At 44.7% G+C, this 16,850-nt stretch overlaps 3 protein-coding genes and 1 long non-coding RNA gene across 8 annotated transcripts in view; 2 read left to right on the forward strand and 2 right to left on the reverse strand.

Annotated features, from left to right (window-relative positions):
* CLTC (clathrin heavy chain) overlaps positions 1 to 13,509 on the forward strand; it is a 33,650-nt gene extending 20,141 nt beyond the window's left edge. Inside the window, exons 16-33 of one of the 2 annotated variants that reach the window (XM_065694873.1) lie at positions 547 to 689; positions 1,084 to 1,318; positions 1,681 to 1,803; positions 1,900 to 2,045; positions 2,212 to 2,395; positions 2,737 to 2,929; positions 3,379 to 3,536; positions 3,734 to 3,898; positions 3,992 to 4,099; positions 4,212 to 4,379; positions 4,544 to 4,693; positions 4,954 to 5,085; positions 5,254 to 5,364; positions 6,038 to 6,208; positions 6,488 to 6,709; positions 7,765 to 7,785; positions 10,731 to 10,806; positions 12,105 to 13,509. In XM_065694873.1, coding sequence (XP_065550945.1) covers positions 547 to 689; positions 1,084 to 1,318; positions 1,681 to 1,803; positions 1,900 to 2,045; positions 2,212 to 2,395; positions 2,737 to 2,929; positions 3,379 to 3,536; positions 3,734 to 3,898; positions 3,992 to 4,099; positions 4,212 to 4,379; positions 4,544 to 4,693; positions 4,954 to 5,085; positions 5,254 to 5,364; positions 6,038 to 6,208; positions 6,488 to 6,709; positions 7,765 to 7,785; positions 10,731 to 10,806; positions 12,105 to 12,229 — 2,631 coding nt within the window. In that variant the 3' untranslated portion in view covers positions 12,230 to 13,509. The remainder of the gene's footprint in view (positions 1 to 546; positions 690 to 1,083; positions 1,319 to 1,680; positions 1,804 to 1,899; positions 2,046 to 2,211; positions 2,396 to 2,736; positions 2,930 to 3,378; positions 3,537 to 3,733; positions 3,899 to 3,991; positions 4,100 to 4,211; positions 4,380 to 4,543; positions 4,694 to 4,953; positions 5,086 to 5,253; positions 5,365 to 6,037; positions 6,209 to 6,487; positions 6,710 to 7,764; positions 7,786 to 10,730; positions 10,807 to 12,104) is intronic. The other variant, XM_065694874.1, reaches the window with a different exon arrangement.
* Positions 2 to 14,177, reverse strand: LOC136022045 (uncharacterized). Its single transcript, XR_010615988.1, has 2 exons — positions 14,073 to 14,177; positions 2 to 215 (listed from the first exon to the last, which is right to left on the reverse strand). It is a non-coding gene; the product is annotated as an uncharacterized LOC136022045 (long non-coding RNA).
* A 540-nt stretch (positions 14,178 to 14,717) lies between these two features.
* On the reverse strand, positions 14,718 to 16,041 carry PTRH2 (peptidyl-tRNA hydrolase 2). Of its 2 annotated transcripts, none has more exons than XM_065694971.1 (2): positions 15,911 to 16,041; positions 14,718 to 15,610 (listed from the first exon to the last, which is right to left on the reverse strand). In XM_065694971.1, the coding sequence occupies exon 2, from the start codon at positions 15,356 to 15,358 to the stop codon at positions 14,843 to 14,845; it is 516 nt and encodes a 171-aa protein (XP_065551043.1). In that variant the 5' UTR covers positions 15,359 to 15,610; positions 15,911 to 16,041; the 3' UTR covers positions 14,718 to 14,842. The 2 variants fall into 2 exon arrangements, with proteins under 2 accessions (XP_065551043.1, XP_065551042.1); XM_065694970.1 differs by having other exon boundaries at positions 14,718 to 15,377; positions 15,911 to 16,040.
* The window catches only part of VMP1 (vacuole membrane protein 1), a 69,273-nt gene continuing 68,445 nt past the window's right edge, over positions 16,023 to 16,850 (forward strand). The window contains exon 1 of one of the 3 annotated variants that reach the window (XM_065694968.1): positions 16,023 to 16,123. The gene's annotated coding sequence lies outside the window, so the exon portion shown is untranslated. The remainder of the gene's footprint in view (positions 16,124 to 16,850) is intronic. The other 2 variants (XM_065694966.1, XM_065694967.1) reach the window with 2 other exon arrangements.

Below are 16,850 nucleotides of genomic sequence, written 5' to 3' on the forward strand. Positions count from 1 at the left end.
GTAAGTTACAATTCACTGGCTTTAATGAATAAAACTGATCAGTCTTTCTAGATTTATATGGAACTATAGGTATTATGCTTCTAAGAGTTCTGCAAACTCATACTTGAGACTGTCATTTAAGTACCTGTTGGTGGCCTCTGGAAAGGTAGCCCTTATGTGAGTCAGGCGTCCTCTTTTTCCTCAGCCAAGCAGAGCAGTAACCCCAGCTAATGTACCTGTTGATGAAGGAAACTTTGGTAGAATAACTTGGGAGTTCTTAGGGTCATTTTAACTTCCAGCATTTTAGGAGTGGGAAAGTTCTTTATACTTCCTGTAGGGACAAATTGGCTTGCTCAGGAGTTCTCCTGTGGGGACTGAACATTGGTGAGCCACTGAACCCCTGTTCACTGAGGAATTGCCTTTCAAGCTAGTCTGAAACTTCAGAAAGCTGGGAGTAAAGGCAGGAGGATGAGAATCTTAACAAGCAGCCTTCATGTCTACTTCTAGGGACAATATTGACTGCCTATGCTGCGTGACAATACACTGACTTTAAATAATCCCGTTTAGGTGAATCCAAGTCGTCTGCCTGTTGTTATTGGGGGACTGCTTGATGTGGATTGCTCTGAAGATGTGATAAAGAACCTTATCCTTGTAGTGAGAGGTCAATTTTCAACTGATGAACTTGTTGCAGAGGTTGAGAAGAGAAACAGGTATTAGATTTTTGCAAGTCTCTTGATGCTGCCAGACTGGTAACAGTAGTACTGCTCATCTGTCCATGCATACCCTCATTACACAGGTACAGCTGATACTGACAGAACAAGAAACTGATGTTGGCTGGGCGAGTAGCAAAAGTCTGCTTTACTTCTTGCCTGATGTGCGGATCTCCCTTAAGCAGCTCCCAGTTGATAGCTTTTGGCATGTGATGTTCTTCACAGTGTCAGAAAGTTATACCATGTAATGATGTAACAGAATTCAGGTCAAAATAGAGTACCATAACTCTCAGTTACTGACTATACTGAAGCTGACTTCTGTAGTGAAGATACCGTGCAAGTGGGTACTTGCTTCTCAGTCTCTCTAATGTGAAACCTACTTCCTTCCTTCTAGGCTGAAACTGCTTCTGCCCTGGCTGGAAGCAAGAATTCATGAGGGTTGTGAGGAGCCTGCGACTCACAATGCATTGGCCAAAATATACATTGATAGCAACAACAATCCGGAAAGATTCCTGCGTGAGAATCCTTATTATGATAGTCGTGTTGTTGGCAAGTACTGTGAAAAGAGGGACCCTCACCTGGCCTGTGTAGCTTATGAGCGTGGACAATGCGATTTGGAACTTATCAATGTATGTATGCCAAGGCGGCTGTCTTATGTGTTAAGTTCTAACCTGAGTATCATGGGATGTGGATTGCTTTGAATTGGATGTGGATTGTTCAGACTATCAAAAGCGTTTATTTCCTAAAAAGTTTTAAGCTAGGAACTAGTGATTTCTCGTAGAATAGGTAGCTATTTAATCTCCCTCTGCAATTTAGTAAGAATTGGGAGACTCCCTGGACATCCTAGGATGGGAGGCTAATCAAAGTATCAAAGCCTGAGATTTCTAGCGTGCATCTCAGCAGGCTTCTTTGATGTTTCAATACAGTTAGCTCACCAACTGTAGGCTCAATAGCTGTGACTGCACTCTGAATAAACTTTGCCATTTGCTAGGTGTGCAATGAGAACTCCCTCTTCAAAAGTCTTTCCCGCTACTTAGTTCGTCGTAAGGACCCTGAACTGTGGGCCAGTGTACTGCTGGAAAGCAACCCTTACAGAAGACCACTGATTGACCAGGTATAGCTGACAAACCAATAAAATCCTTTGCTGTCGCAACCTGACTTGCTAGCATGTCACTTAGCTGATGTGTCAATGCCTTGACTCTGCCTACAGGTTGTACAGACCGCACTGTCAGAGACACAAGACCCTGAGGAAGTCTCTGTTACTGTGAAGGCCTTCATGACTGCAGATCTTCCAAACGAGCTTATTGAATTGCTGGAGAAAATAGTTCTTGATAACTCTGTGTTCAGTGAGCACAGGTGTGTAAAGTCAATATTAAGTCTTGGGAAACTTGAAATTATACTTGGTACAGGTGTTAAATTGCTGTGATGTGGAACAGCAAAGAAACTAATACGTTCTCCAGAGGGAAGGGTGAATTTCTGTTCATTACTTGACATGTACTAATATTTTTCCTTCTCTGTTTAGGAATCTGCAGAACCTTCTCATTCTTACAGCTATTAAGGCTGATCGCACCCGTGTCATGGAATACATCAATCGCCTGGATAACTATGATGCTCCAGACATAGCCAATATAGCTATTAGCAATGAGCTTTTTGAGGAGGCATTTGCTATCTTCAGGAAGTTTGATGTCAACACATCAGCTGTACAGGTATTGAAAAACATCAGTCTGTAGTATCTCCGTGTGACATGTACATCCTCACGCAAGGACTTTGCTGTTAACCTGTGACTTCAGTGCTTAACACCAATTAGCAAAGTGACCAAAGCTGTTCAGTGTTTTCTCTTTTGAAGCTGAACAGATGTTTTGTATTAAACCCTGTAGTAAGTGACACTTTAAGTCTGCTGTCACTCATGCTGCATGGGTTGTATAGAGTAGCCCTTGTTTTAAAAGCAGCTGTGGATCCATTGAAGAGCTAACATAAACCACGGCTCAGTGTCTTGTGAAAACTGACCTTTATAGATAGTGGCTGACGATGGTAACCCTTTCTTTAGGTATTAATAGAGCATATTGGCAACCTGGATCGTGCGTATGAATTTGCTGAACGCTGCAATGAGCCTGCTGTATGGAGTCAGCTGGCTAAAGCACAGCTTCAGAAGGGGATGGTAAAGGAAGCAATTGATTCATATATTAAAGCAGATGATCCTTCCTCGTACATGGAAGTTGTTCAAGCTGCCAATGCCAGTGGTATGGTTACATTTTATTTAAAGCCTTGCTTTTGGTGTTGCTCAGCTCTTTTGCATGGCCTGCTCAAACTGCAGTACTACTAAACCTGTGTCTTGAGGCAAGTAGAGGAATCTGGTTCTTCAAAAACTGTCTTAAGCAAGAAGAGGGAAAGATAGTGTATTCCATCTGCAGATAATCAGTGGGTTTATAACTACCTTCTTTAGCTAGCTGGAGACTTCTGGCAGAGCAGGTGCTACTAAGCAGGTCTTTGCATGAAGTTAAATGTATTTTAGTTAGGCCTGTTGTAAGGTGACTTTATTAATCTAATGTAGTATGTGCAGTATGAAGGCTAGTCTTGATTGTTGGCGAATAGCTGTAGAAATAATTAGACTAGGTAGAACTGGTAGTATAGCTTCAGCACATGTGTTCGCAATGGGAGGAAGGTAAGTGTTCTGAATTCTGTTTCGTAGGAAACTGGGAGGAACTGGTGAAGTATCTCCAGATGGCACGCAAGAAGGCCCGGGAGTCGTATGTTGAAACAGAATTAATCTTTGCTCTTGCTAAAACAAACCGTCTAGCAGAGCTAGAGGAGTTTATCAATGGACCCAACAATGCACATATCCAGCAAGTGAGTGAGACTGAGTTTGTTTTACTGAATCAGAGCAGCAGGCTCCTTAGGCCTTGCTAGCCACAGGGGTGTTGGGACTTCTCTCTCTCTTGGGTTTTGAAGACGTTTCCATTTTGGTAATGGCTTGAACGCTACATGTTTTATGTAAGCATTTGACTTAAAAGCTAAAAGAATTACCTGGTTATGTTCTCCTGTAGGTTGGTGATCGCTGTTATGATGAAAAGATGTATGAAGCAGCTAAGCTGTTGTATAACAATGTGTCCAACTTTGGCCGTTTAGCCTCAACTTTGGTTCACCTAGGTGAATACCAGGCAGCTGTGGATGGTGCTCGGAAAGCAAACAGCACTCGCACATGGAAAGAGGTAAACTTCCTGACTGAATAACTTGAGAAAATTCAGAGCTGTAGCCTCTTCAGAAGCTTTGATGATAAGCAATAATATAATTGTCAATTCCAGGTCTGCTTTGCTTGTGTTGACGGAAAAGAGTTCCGCCTGGCCCAGTTGTGTGGACTTCATATTGTAGTGCATGCAGATGAGTTGGAAGAGCTCATTAACTATTACCAGGTAACTAGGCTAACTCCGGTTTTATGTTCATAGTCTAAATTTTTTTCATGGTAACTCTGAAAACTGGAAATGCAGTAAGGTTGGTTCCTAACATAAGACATCTCTGTCTTAGGATCGTGGCTACTTTGAAGAGCTGATAACTATGCTGGAAGCAGCACTTGGACTTGAGCGGGCACACATGGGGATGTTTACAGAGCTAGCAATTCTCTACTCCAAGTTCAAGCCACAGAAGATGAGGGAGCACTTGGAGCTGTTCTGGTCCAGAGTCAACATCCCCAAGGTGAAAGTTTGAGGCCTTACATTAAAACCCATCTGTTGGGATTGCCTGTACCTTAGCTTTTGCAGTATCTGCTCTTGGGGTATTAATAGTGCTAAAGCCTGAGCACTGATGGACATTAATGGCAATACATGCTAACTGGAATTTCTGATCTGCCTTTTGCTTAGGTTTTGAGAGCTGCAGAACAAGCCCACCTCTGGGCTGAACTGGTGTTCTTGTATGATAAGTATGAAGAATATGATAATGCCATAATCACAATGATGAATCACCCAACAGATGCTTGGAAAGAAGGCCAGTTCAAAGATATCATTACAAAGGTATTACTCAGCAAGGACTGTACCTCCTTTCACTGTGTGTGCTTCAGTTTTTTTCTTTCACTAGTAGCCTGTTTAAATTTCAAAGCTCTTGATAGTACCACAGAATTTCAAAGCAAGTAAACTACAGTAACTAAAGAGATTTCTAGAGACAAGAATGAGTCTTGGATGGGTGGCTGAGTTGTGCTGGAATATCTAAGATTGTTCTAAGATTCTCTACAATCATGCTTCTGCTCTGAATGTGTGTCCTTACTCGTCTCTAGGTGGCCAATGTGGAACTGTATTACAAGGCAGTTCAGTTCTATTTGGAATTTAAACCTCTGTTGCTCAATGATCTGCTGATGGTGTTGTCTCCTAGACTTGACCACACTCGTGCTGTCACCTTCTTCACAAAGGTAATTTTCCTACTGTTCAAATAAAAGAAAAAGTTACAGTTGGAAAAGTATTTAGTTCTAGTGGCACTTTAAAATACTTGGCTACGTCATTGTCTGTCAGGGAAGATGCTGGGAGACCTCTACAAGAAGTTAATCTTGACTTAAATTTATCTACCTGATTCCTTGAAGGTTAAACAGCTACCACTGGTTAAACCTTACCTGCGCTCTGTTCAAAATCACAACAACAAATCGGTGAATGAGTCCCTGAACAACCTTTTCATTATTGAAGAAGACTACCAGGTAAGTCTCATCTTGAAACAGGTGCCTGGAACAGGTACCAACTTGCATGCTGTATATTCTGCATATAACAGAAGCAGTTATTCCTGAACTGCAAAGTTCTACTCAAGCTGGTTTCTGTGTCAGTATTAACCTAATGTTCTGTCTGTAATGTCTCGAAGCACAGGTTTCTCCCTCATTTTCAGTAGATTTTACTTGCTTGCTAAACTTGAAATCCTTAAAGTAAATGTTCTTTGGCACTTCAAACTGAGCTAGTGGTGACTAGCCAAGGATTAAGTGGAGAACTGTTAGGAGCGTTCTGAGAGCTTTTTGGGCTCTGGGGATAGACTGGCTGCTCTGAGTGTGATAGATGAGTTCTTATTTAAGGCAAAAAGTGGATGCTAAGGAAAACTCACAGGGCAAACAGTTATGTCTAGTTGTTCTGCTGTTTTTGGAGAACAGCTGTCTGGTATTCAGAGGCTCTTCACCTCAGCAATCAGTACAGGAAAACACAAACTGGATCATCCTAAACTACATGTGTATCAAACACTGGCTTCTCAGAAATCTCTTCAGGTCTGGCTAGAATACTTTATCCTCCTAGAATCAGGAATACAGAATTAAGTTGTATGGAAAACGCTTGCATTTTTGTGGATGCAGTTGTACATTTGAGGTGTGAATAACTTCTTTCTCTGCTTAGGCTCTTAGGACTTCTATAGATGCTTATGACAACTTTGACAACATTTCTCTTGCTCAACGTTTGGAGAAACATGAGCTAATAGAGTTCCGAAGGATTGCTGCTTATCTCTTCAAAGGAAACAATCGCTGGAAACAGAGTGTAGAGCTCTGTAAGAAAGACAGACTGTATAAGGTAAGGCCACCACAGGGGTCTGGTTTAGCATACTTGGCTTGTTTGGAGACCTGTGATTCTTCTAGTAAAGCTGGATCTTCTTGAATGCCACTAGGTGGCTTCTAATCTGGCAAACCTTACTTCAGAAGTGCAGTAGATGGGCAGGTTTCTTGGGAGCAAGTGGTAGACTGTCTCCTCTCTGCTAATGTCAGTGATAGATTGCAGGTTAGTTAAATAGCACATCAGTATTGATGATTGTACTATGGTACCTGGGGCTAAACAGGCTCTCTCATGTTGTAGGATGCAATGCAGTATGCTTCAGAATCCAAAGATACTGAATTGGCAGAAGAGTTGTTGCAGTGGTTCTTGCAGGAGAATAAGAGAGAATGCTTTGGTGCTTGTCTCTTCACTTGCTATGATCTCCTAAGACCAGATGTTGTCTTGGAAACAGCGTGGAGGCACAACATCATGGACTTTGCCATGCCATACTTCATTCAGGTCATGAAGGAATACTTGACCAAGGTAAGAGTATGTGCTTCTCCAATGCTGAAAGCTTGTTAGTCACTGTGGTCTATGCCTTGAGACTGTCTGCTTGCTACTAACATTGATTTGGGCTTTGTCAAGTGTCTGTCCATGTCCACCCTTATTTTTCAGTCCATCTGGGGAGAGACTTCGCCCTCTAGGAGACTGAAACACTTGCAGACTCCACCTTATCTACCAATTACAGAACCTACATCAGTAGTATTTGCCTGACCATGGGCAGTATCTTAAAGTAGCTCCAGGATTTAGGCTTTTCATATGCTGTGTCAGTCAGGAATCTTACCTCTAACTAAATTCTAGACTGTATACTAAAAAAACCTTTATAGCTAAATCTTGAGTTAACTTCGTCTGCTGTGCATTTAACTTTAAAATGTGGCTCTGAAGCTTAGTGGCACTAATTACAACTCAGCTTTTGCTTGAAGCAGCTAAGGATGGGGAAGGTACTTGGTAATGCTCTGACAGAGAACCAGATACCAAGTGTTGCTAGCAAGATTTGCCCAGCTGAAGCTTTTGGAATGCATTCCTTAATGACCAGGACTCCTGTGATAAGTAAAAGCTTAACTCAGGCTTGAGGCAATGAAGACTAGAGTGCCTATATAGAAGATTTGCCTGGCTGTTACTGCTGAAGGCAGAACTACTCTGTAATCCTATAGCCAATCTGCTATGCTTAAATGTTGTATTTTGGGAGAGGTGGGGAGCTATCTAAGCAATAACATTGCTTGTCAGATATGCCTGATGTACCAAGCTAATACTAAGCTTCCCTTGAGAGTAGTAGTCTTGGGGTAGGATTCTTAGCAGGTCATGAAATACTAATCTTTAAAGGATTAGGGTATAACTGTAGTATAGCTAATGAAATCAATGCAGTAAGATCTAGCAACAAGCAGAGCTGCCTTTCTAAAGCAGATACTTCTGGTGTATCTTTGGTTTTACTCACCTGTACCTTAATAATTTCTTCCCTGACGCTGTTGTTTCTACCTTTTATATGCTAAATATGGAATTTGATTTTTCTAAGCTGCACCTTCTGAATTCCTTTGCAGGTTGATGCAATAAAGGAAAAGGTGAAAGTTGATTCTTGTTTTCCATCTTTAAGTCTGGAGGACTAAGTCTAAGGATTCTGCATGAGTTTTTTTCTTTCCTATGTTTACTACACTGCTGCTACTGCTTTTTCCCCGAACAATATCACTAAAGCATATGCAAATTGTTTAACTCTAAAAGTAGCTAGTGCTGTAGGACAAAAGTAGATTCACTTGCTACTGATGAGCTAATAGAGCCTCAGGAAGGGTGTACAGGTGATCGATTGGATCACAGTCAACTTGGTATGAAAAAGATACATTAAGTGCTGTTATTGGACAATCAATCTGACTGGAAGAACCTCCTACAATAAGAAACCATTAAGTCTTGCACCACTGTCTCTGAACCATAAATCGATATGGCATTTGCTAGTTTAAGGACTGTGATCCAGTTTCTGATCCTTGATCATTACTAATGCGTGCTGACAGTAGGCAGCATAGATACTAGCTGCTTCAGAAGAGACTTCTTCACTCTTCCTCACTCAGGTGTCCAGTTCTTCTGGTGCTAGTCTAATCCACATGGTGCTCTAGTTCACGTAGCAACTTAAAACTTCAGCTGTTAGACAAAGTCTGTGGTTCTGTTCCCTGTAGTAAATTTCTTGTAGTTGTGCAAAGAAGACTGCTTTCCAAGCCCCTCAGCTTCACTAAACTTCTCTTGCTACCTCATTAAAAAACAAAACAAAACAAAACACAAAACCAAACAAAACAAAAAGCTTATTGCTCTTGAGGCTTACCTTCTGCTGTGCAATTTTGCCCTTCCAAAGGACAAATCTCTTAGGTTTCTGTCCATCTGTTTCTGTACAAATACCACTCTGATTCTCCTTAGACCAGAGGTCAGCCCTAGTGTTGAGTTTTCCATTAATGTGGTGGAGTAAAGAACAAACAAACTGACCGATAGCTTGAAGATGGACTAAATGCAGACTCCTTTTTGGTGACAAGATGTCTGTAATTACACCACTGGAACTCAAGGCTAACCTGACTAAAATGCATAGTGTAAGGTCCTTCGGCAGCTAGTAAGTGAGGCAGTAAAAAAGCGTGTGTGTGAAAAAAGGTAATTGAACTGCAGTGTTTGCATAGACTACGCATGTGTAGCAGTCATTGCAATTACATCCCACTATTCCTTAAGCTACAAGGCATTGCTGTGGGCTGCGTGTGGTTTTTTGGGGGGAGCCTGTATGGCAGTCATCTTCAGACCTCACTCTTGCTTCAGTACTTTTGCCTCTTTTTCATGCACACATAACACAATAACATCGAATGCATGTTACTTTTCCTCTGCAGCTTATTGCAGTCCCTGTGGAAAAGCCTTTAAAACACTCTTGCTACAAGTGTGTAGGGTACTGAACCTGGTGATGCTCAAGCAAGTGGTTTAAAAACCATCCTGCAGGCTGGTTTCAAACTTGCGCTTATTGTTGTCAGTATTTGTTTAGCTCTGAGGGGAGGCATCAAAACTGCATTAAATGTCCTGGGCTGGAGACTTCCCAAGTGTGTGTAAGCCAAATGCCTCTGCTTAATGGCAAACTTTGCACATTTTCCTTGGATTTGCATCTCTAAACTTGTGCTTCCGTGTTCAGTGTGTTGCTATTTGACTTAAAAACAGCGCAGTTCTCAGCATGGTGCCTGGAAATGACTCTTGAAGCACTGGCAAACACTCCTGTGCACTTTGAGAGCAGCAAGCCAGATACTGGTGTGAGGCAACAAAAAGGCTTGTGAAAGCCCAGTCAATGAATGAACTTGTGAAGCTCAGGACTTACGCCACTTCCTGGATGTCTGCCTCTAATTGAGGTTACAGATTAACAGGTTTTTGGAACATGTGTTGTAACTCACAGCTAACCTGAAGAAAGCGATTAGAGCTGCCTGCAAGTATTTGCTAATGTAGCAGTTAAGCTAAAAACTGTTCAACTCATGAATGCTAGTGTAGCTGAATAAGTAATGATGACCCTGTGTAAGTGCAGGAAACCTGTCTTCAAACTCCTTTGTTAAGGAAATGAAGTGAGAGATTAACCTGGTTTGCCAGTTGTCTTACTGTCTTAAAAAGTAATTGGCATGATTGTCTGACTTAATTCTAAATCTTATCTCTCAGGTCAAATATCAATTCTTGATTATTTTGTTGTTTCAGTTTCGGGGCCTGCCTTACACTGTAGTAATACTGAGTTTCCTTGGATTTGTTTTAGTAGCAAGCAATATTTCACAAGAATAAGTTTCTTCTCATGCCTTTCTTTAGGGGTGGGCTTAACAGCACACAATGGCACTTGCTGTGCAGCAGAGGGAAGCTGGCTAGTCTTGTCTTGTCACTGAATTAAGCTCAAACAAGTTGAGTATTTGTGGGTTTAGGCTGACTGCCACACAGTTTTAGAGTGGAAAAAAGCAAGTCTTATACACATGCATTCTCTGCATTTGAACTTAAATTGCATGAGTGAATGAGTTTGGAAAGTGAAATCTTGAGGCTCAAGTGACATGTCGGATGCTATTGCAGTCTGCTGTACACAAATACCAACTTCAGATTCCTTTGCCTCAATGTTATATTCAGGGAAACTCCTCCAGGTCTGGGCATTATCTTAGCAATTGTTCCAACACCAAAGGTCTCCAACTGACATTGTGCTAAAATCTGTGTCCAAAGGCTGTTGGTTTGAAGTAGTTGGAGCCTGACTGACTGATGAGCTTACTGATGTCACAGTAGCTCAAGTCCTTTCATTTAAGCTTCAACCTGGAGTGAGCTTTCAAAGAAGTTCCACAAATCCCTCAATTAGGGGTTCAGGAAACGGACAATCTTGACTGCACCAGTACCAACATTGCTACTTGAATTGATCTTAACTTATAAATGGTCTCCTTTTCTTGATGGGTGTTAACATACCACTAAGGCTTTTCCACTTCTCTGCCATGAATAAGTACCTCTTCTTAGAAGAGTTTTTTTAACTGTTGGGTTTCCATTCCAGGTGGATAAACTGGATGCATCAGAGTCTTTGAGAAAGGAAGAGGAGCAAGCTACAGAAACACAACCTATTGTTTATGGTAATGCTTTAGTTCACGTGTTGTCAGTAGTGTGCTCTGCTTTAAAAACACCGCTTTTCTAGTTATGGTTTTTCTAAGGGTATCCTTGGAAATGGAAGTGTTCTTCATGTGAAATCAAGTCTTAAAGAAATGTGTTCCAAAATACTGGATAAAGTACCACTCTAATCCAGTTTTAGCAGCAGCATAAGAGCTGCAGGATTTAAGATTGTCCCACCTTATTAAAGCAATGCTTCCTAAAGGAAAGGAGTGCAGAAGCTGTGTAATTCCAGACTTCTAGCAAGTGTGTTATTTGAATCTTGCTCAACTTGCTTTGTCTGTCTTGGGTATTTCCTTTGTATTGAGGTTATCCCACTAATTCTGGTAAGAATATGAATTCTATCCCAGTAATAAAGGAGCCTTTGCTGTATAGCTGACAGCTCTAGTCTCCACACCATGAAGCAGTACAAGAAGTGTGGAATATTAGCCATAAAGCCACAGGGTGTGATGTTACAAAACCTAGTTCTGAGTCCTAATGTGACAAGAGCCTTAGGTGCCATGGTTTAGTGTGAGGTGTCCCTGCCCCGTGGCAGAGGGGTTGGAACTAGATGATCTTAAGGTCCTTTCCAACCCTGACTATTCCATGATTCTATAAGTAATCCAATCAACACTGCCTGTTAAAGCAAAAAATCTTGCATGTTCTTAAAATGTTTGGCTGCTGGCTACTGTAAGGCTGAACCAGTCTGGAGCTGTGTCCTGGCCACCCTATAATAACTGCAAACTATTGGGCTGTCTTACTGAATTGTAAGTGTCTTGACTATCAGCTACTTATCAAAGTAGTGAATGCAGTTTATGAGAACGTTCTGGAAGGTGTCTGCTTTAGTGCTGCAGGGGTCAAGCCTTTGCATCAGGCTCACTGTAGCATAGGGCTCTGGCCTTCAGCAAGGCTGAGTTACTAATGCAATTGGAGCAGGAAGTGCTATTTTAAGAGCCAGACTGACTCTCAGACCGGGTGAACTCACTGCTTAAGGAGCAGGAAGCTGTTCCTTTTTCTCTCATCATCAGATGTCTAAGAACTTAAACTACTTACCCCAGAATTCAAGAATCTGTGGCCAGGTACTTCACAGTGTAGTATTTCTAACCATAGAATCTGTCATCCTGAGGTTTTGTGGGGAAATGCCCATTCTGGCTTCTGAGGACCCCAAACCAGGTCAGTAGGGACTTGCTGTTAAGCATACAAATGTCTACAAGGAGTTTGCGGGCATTCTGCTGGCTGATCTCTCGGTACTGAGGAATAAAGATGAATCCATTCTGTCTTCCAGGTCAGCCACAGCTAATGTTGACAGCAGGACCCAGTGTCGCAGTTCCTCCACAAGCACCTTTTGGCTATGGCTACACTGCACCTCCATATGGGCAACCGCAGCCTGGCTTTGGGTACAGCATGTGAGATGCAGCACAAGTCAGTTTGGAGCTAGTGTATTTTCTTACTGAAACTTCCACCGTCCCTCCCCGCTTTAACTCATAACAGGGAAAAGCAAGAGTTCTGCCTCGTGTTCTTGTAACCTTTACTTCATGAAGGACTGTTTTTTCTAGCGCAAACTATTTGAATCACTTATGTTAAATCTTTTTTCACATTCCATGTCATTTAGACTTTAAAAGGGGAATAGTTTAAACGACTTTGTTCAAGTGGGCTTTTGCAGGACTGCTTATTACCATTAAGTCTATTGTGAAGATTCTGATTTGCACTCTATAGTGTTACACTCTAATATTGAATCTTAAGTTCATTGTATGTGAGCAGCTTACAGTATGTACTGTCTATTCTAAACGCATTTAAGTATCACTGTATATTCGGAGAAAGCTAAAGCAAAGATTGTATTTGACCTTGCAAGACCGCTGACAAGAGACAACACTAATCAGCATATCCTACCTTGGTTGGATTGCATAGCTCTAAAAGAATTTAAAATGCGTAAAGACAACCTTGCCTGACTTAAAATGAGTACAAGTTGGTTGGAGTTTTTTTTCTTAACCTATGCAGGTTTTTCCAGTTATGCATATAGAAAATGCTAGTGTCTTTTTGCTCACTCCATATGTAACAGATGACCTTATGTTGTGCTGTATCCTGTGCTTTTGTGGGACATTCCATTCAGGAACAGAGCACCATGATTCCAATCTGTGTATTTACTAACCCTGCCCTGAGGTTTGTGTATGTTGGATATTGTGGTGTTTTAGATCACTGTTTTGAGTGTACAGAAGAGAGAATTCAAGCATATTGCTGTTCAGTTTTGTTTGTGCAATTTGAAATTACTCAGTTTAAAAATAAATTACTGGACTGTGGACATGCTGCATAGTGGTAGCTTCACTTTACTGTCTTCAAACAGGACCTTCAAACTTGAGCCAAGTATTACAGTGCTAGTACAGGACATGCAAGTGCATACATTCAAAGGTATGAGGGGCCATTAGAAGAGCAGCAGTGGAGACTGGTAGTGGTGTCTTGCACTGAGGGGGTGATACAAGAAAATATGTAATGCTTTTTCTATAGGAAGATTATGTCAGAGAGAAGAAAATAGCACTTTTCAATAGTTGGCTGTGTGGTGGCCAACTACAGCATATTTGACCAGGTGATAGATTAGGACTGTAGTAGGGTGTGTCAGTTAAATTGAGATCATGTTCTAGGTATGTAAGTTGCCTTAAACATATTTAGCTTCAAATAAAATTGACTTAAATGTTTCTCTATGAATACTGTCATATTTGAGTGTAATGAGCCCTATTTGTGGTAGCTGTAGGTGCTTATGTCCCTTAACCAGGAGCCATCCTATTCTCAGTGTCAGGTTCCAGCTCTGTAGCTGCATCCCCTTCCTGCTTCCTCCTGTGAAACCTGAAGTGAGGTTTTGGGGTCCTGTCAGTGCAGCAGCAGTGTCATGGTGGGTGTTGGCACCTGGAGGCAATTCACCTGCCACAGGCTCTAAGTGTGTGTAGGCTTTTGTTCAGTCTGGAGCAGAAATCTACAGTCAGTCTCAGTCTTTGAGAAGTATTATGTCTAAATAAGAGGTGCAGTATAAAAACCTGTTCTGTTTGTTACACTTGCTTATGCTTGCATTTCAGCTCCCCTGCGTTTCTGAATTTGACTGATGGAGGCAAATCTTTCTATTTTCTTCTACAACCTATTTCACAGGTACTCAACTGTAAGACATGGCTGAAGGAGTGTAAAAGTGCAGAATTCTCACAAAACAGCTTTGTTCAAAAGGTCTCAAAGTCCCCCTAATTACAAGGGCAGGGAACCTGCCTTTTACCTTGTTTAAGCTACAGTGGAGCTGCAGATCGGATTGGCAGAGTGCTCAGTGTGCTCTGAAGACTGCCCAACACCAGCTGTGATGGCATGCTTCATTATACCCAGGAGAACCTGTTAATCCCAAGTAAAATATGATTTAATTTAGTCCCTGCAGGACAAGCTGTTTATAAGCCTAGAACTTAGCTTAACTGCTTGCAGCAGCTGCATGCACAGATCCAGAAAGGAGCATGGCTTTCAGCTGTTCCGCAGACCTGATTACAGCCTCTTGAGGCCTGGGTTGCAAAGCCAGTTTAACTTGGCTACAAGCTATTGCATCAGTTACTCTATGAGTAACTGCACAGGAAGTTGGCTACATACCCCCAATTGTATGGGTCAATTTTAACTGCTACAGCAGCTCATCTTTTCCAAATTAAAGAATTTCTCTTTAAAAAAATCCCTTCTGTTAAGGTAGAAAGGGGGAACCTGACATTTTAGCATATGGGACAAATTAATTTAAACTTCACTAAGGCTTCTCCTTAACCCAGCATAAAATCTTCAATATACTGAGTTCCTTCTTATAGGTACCAAAAATGTTGCTGACTTTACTTCCCTTAACCCCACTGAGCCCACCTTAGAATGAGGAAAAGAAAAGCTGGAGAAACAAATGTGAAATCTCTTACAAAACCTGGTTATTTTATTTATGAGAACACATGAGCAAAAATCCATAAACCTAGATTTTAGCCCTTCATACCACTACATGCCAATGCATTCAGACTTTCTTTGGTCCCCAGTTTAAAAGAGTTTTAGGTGACCAGAAACTTTATCTACCACATCAGCTGGTCCTGGTCCAATCCCGAGGACAGTTTGGGAGCCTGGAGCTATCTGAGTACGACCCGCATCTTGGATTAAGCTTACAGTCAGTCCAAGGTGTTTTGCATCAGCCAGGAGTTGGATCAGTGTCTCCTCATCTGGAGCCCTGAGGACCACTTTTGGCTGTCCACAGTATTCCCACTGCTTCAGGAGCTCGGGGTTTCTTCTTTGCACTTGCTTGTAGGCAGAAACAGCGGCATGGGAACACTGTGCTGCTACTTTACCCTTCCCCATCTTCAAGTCGTTACGGACGATCAGCACCATCTTGAACTCCCCGGACTCGCCCATGGCTTCGCTGCCCAGGCTGTTGCTGGCGGCCGCGCTGGCTCCCACCAAGGGCTGCCGGAGGAACCTCCCCCGAATGCCCCATCCCAGGCACACACCGCAGGCAACTCCTGCAATGACACTGAGGAGCCCGGGCTGGGAGAGGGTATCCATGACGGGACTCGGAGACTGGCTGGGAAAAGAAGGGGAGAACAGAATTCACCGGGGGTTTGTCGGCGGGGGAGCGAGCGCCCGGGTCTGTGCAGGCAAACGGTGCTCGTTAAACACGCGCTGGGGAAGCAGTTCAGAGGTGCCTTCCTGGGTACGTGGCCACAGCCACTGCCAGCGACGGCTCTAACACCAACCACAGCCCCCTGCCGGCGCACGAACAACGTCCCGGTGACGGCTCCGGCTCGGGACGCAGAGCTACGAAACAAACCCGCAAGCTGCGTGGAATTCACGCTTAGAAACGCTGAGAGGCACGGTGGGGCGCGGAGGGCTGAAGTCAAAGCCCGCGGCCACTCGGGGGCCCCTGCCCGCTGCGGGGAGCGAGGGGCGCAGCGGAGCCGCACCCAGCTCTGCGGAACGGCCTCGCCAGGCGCCGCGCACCGGCGCCCGCACCGGAAGCGGCCGCACCGGGGCCGCTGGAGCCTGAGGCGGGGGGGGGGCAGACACCGAGCGCGGCCCCGGCCCCGCGGCCCCCAGGTGCCCGCGGCCCCCGCTCACCTGCCGCGCGCCCACCCGGCCGCCGTCGCCCGCAGATGACGCTACCAAAGACGGCCGGGACCCCGGCTGGCTGAGGGACGGAGGGAGGGACGGGCAGGGCGTGAGACGCGCCGGAAGTGACGAAGCGGGGGTTAGGCAGGAAGGGGCGGGCTTGTCCCCGCCCACACTTCCTTGTTGGCCCGGGCGCAGCGGGAGCCGCCGGCTCGGAGCGCGGTGAGTGCGGGGCCGGGCCGGGGGGGCCACAGCCCGGGCGGGGGGGGAGGCCGGGCCGGGCAGGGCAGCGCCGCCGTCCCCTCGGCAGCAGCCGTGGGGCTGCCCTCATGCCGCCCCTTTAGCTCCAGCCGCGGGGCCGCTCCCTCGCGGCCACCCGCGCCCAGGGTCGCGCTCTCCGCCCCCCTCACCTCTGTCCCCGCCGTGGCGGCGGCCGCGAGTCCCAGTCCCGGGAACGCTTTCGGGGGGCGGCGGCGTCCGGGGCGCCGTGACCCGGCGGGGCGGGATTGCCGGCTGCTGGCGGGAGCCGCGGCCGCGGCGGCCGGGAGGTGGCTGCTGGCTGAGCGCTGGGGCGGGGGAAGCCGCCTCGAGCCCCTGGAGTGCGAGAGGAAGCTCGACTCCGCCGCTCAGGGCGGTAGCTCCGCTGCTGCTGCTAATTCAGCCCCTGGCCCACCGGAGACCTGCTGCGGTCGGGGCGCTTCACCTCACGCTGGACCAAACCCGGTGAACTCGCCCTGCTGCGGCCCAGGGGACGGTGCCTGATGACACAGTGAGATACTCGCCCTTCTGGCTGCGGAGCCAGGCACTGCGGGTCTTTGTGTGCCTCTCCAGTAGAAACGTGTTGTGTTTCCCTGGCTGAGCCGGTGGTTGCACCTTCTGCATCGTGTTCCTATAGACTGATGGTGGCTTGTGTAGACTTAGGCCCAAATCCATGAAGACTCTCGATGTC

This window comes from Lathamus discolor, chromosome 14, assembly GCF_037157495.1.
Source record: "Lathamus discolor isolate bLatDis1 chromosome 14, bLatDis1.hap1, whole genome shotgun sequence".
Taxonomy (NCBI): Eukaryota; Metazoa; Chordata; class Aves; order Psittaciformes; family Psittacidae; genus Lathamus; species Lathamus discolor.

What these genes read in the sequence shown, in the direction of transcription:
- PTRH2 (XM_065694971.1), bottom strand. Translation starts at nt 15,358, where the DNA reads ATGGATACCCTCTCCCAGCCCGGGCTCCTCAGTGTCATTGCAGGAGTT.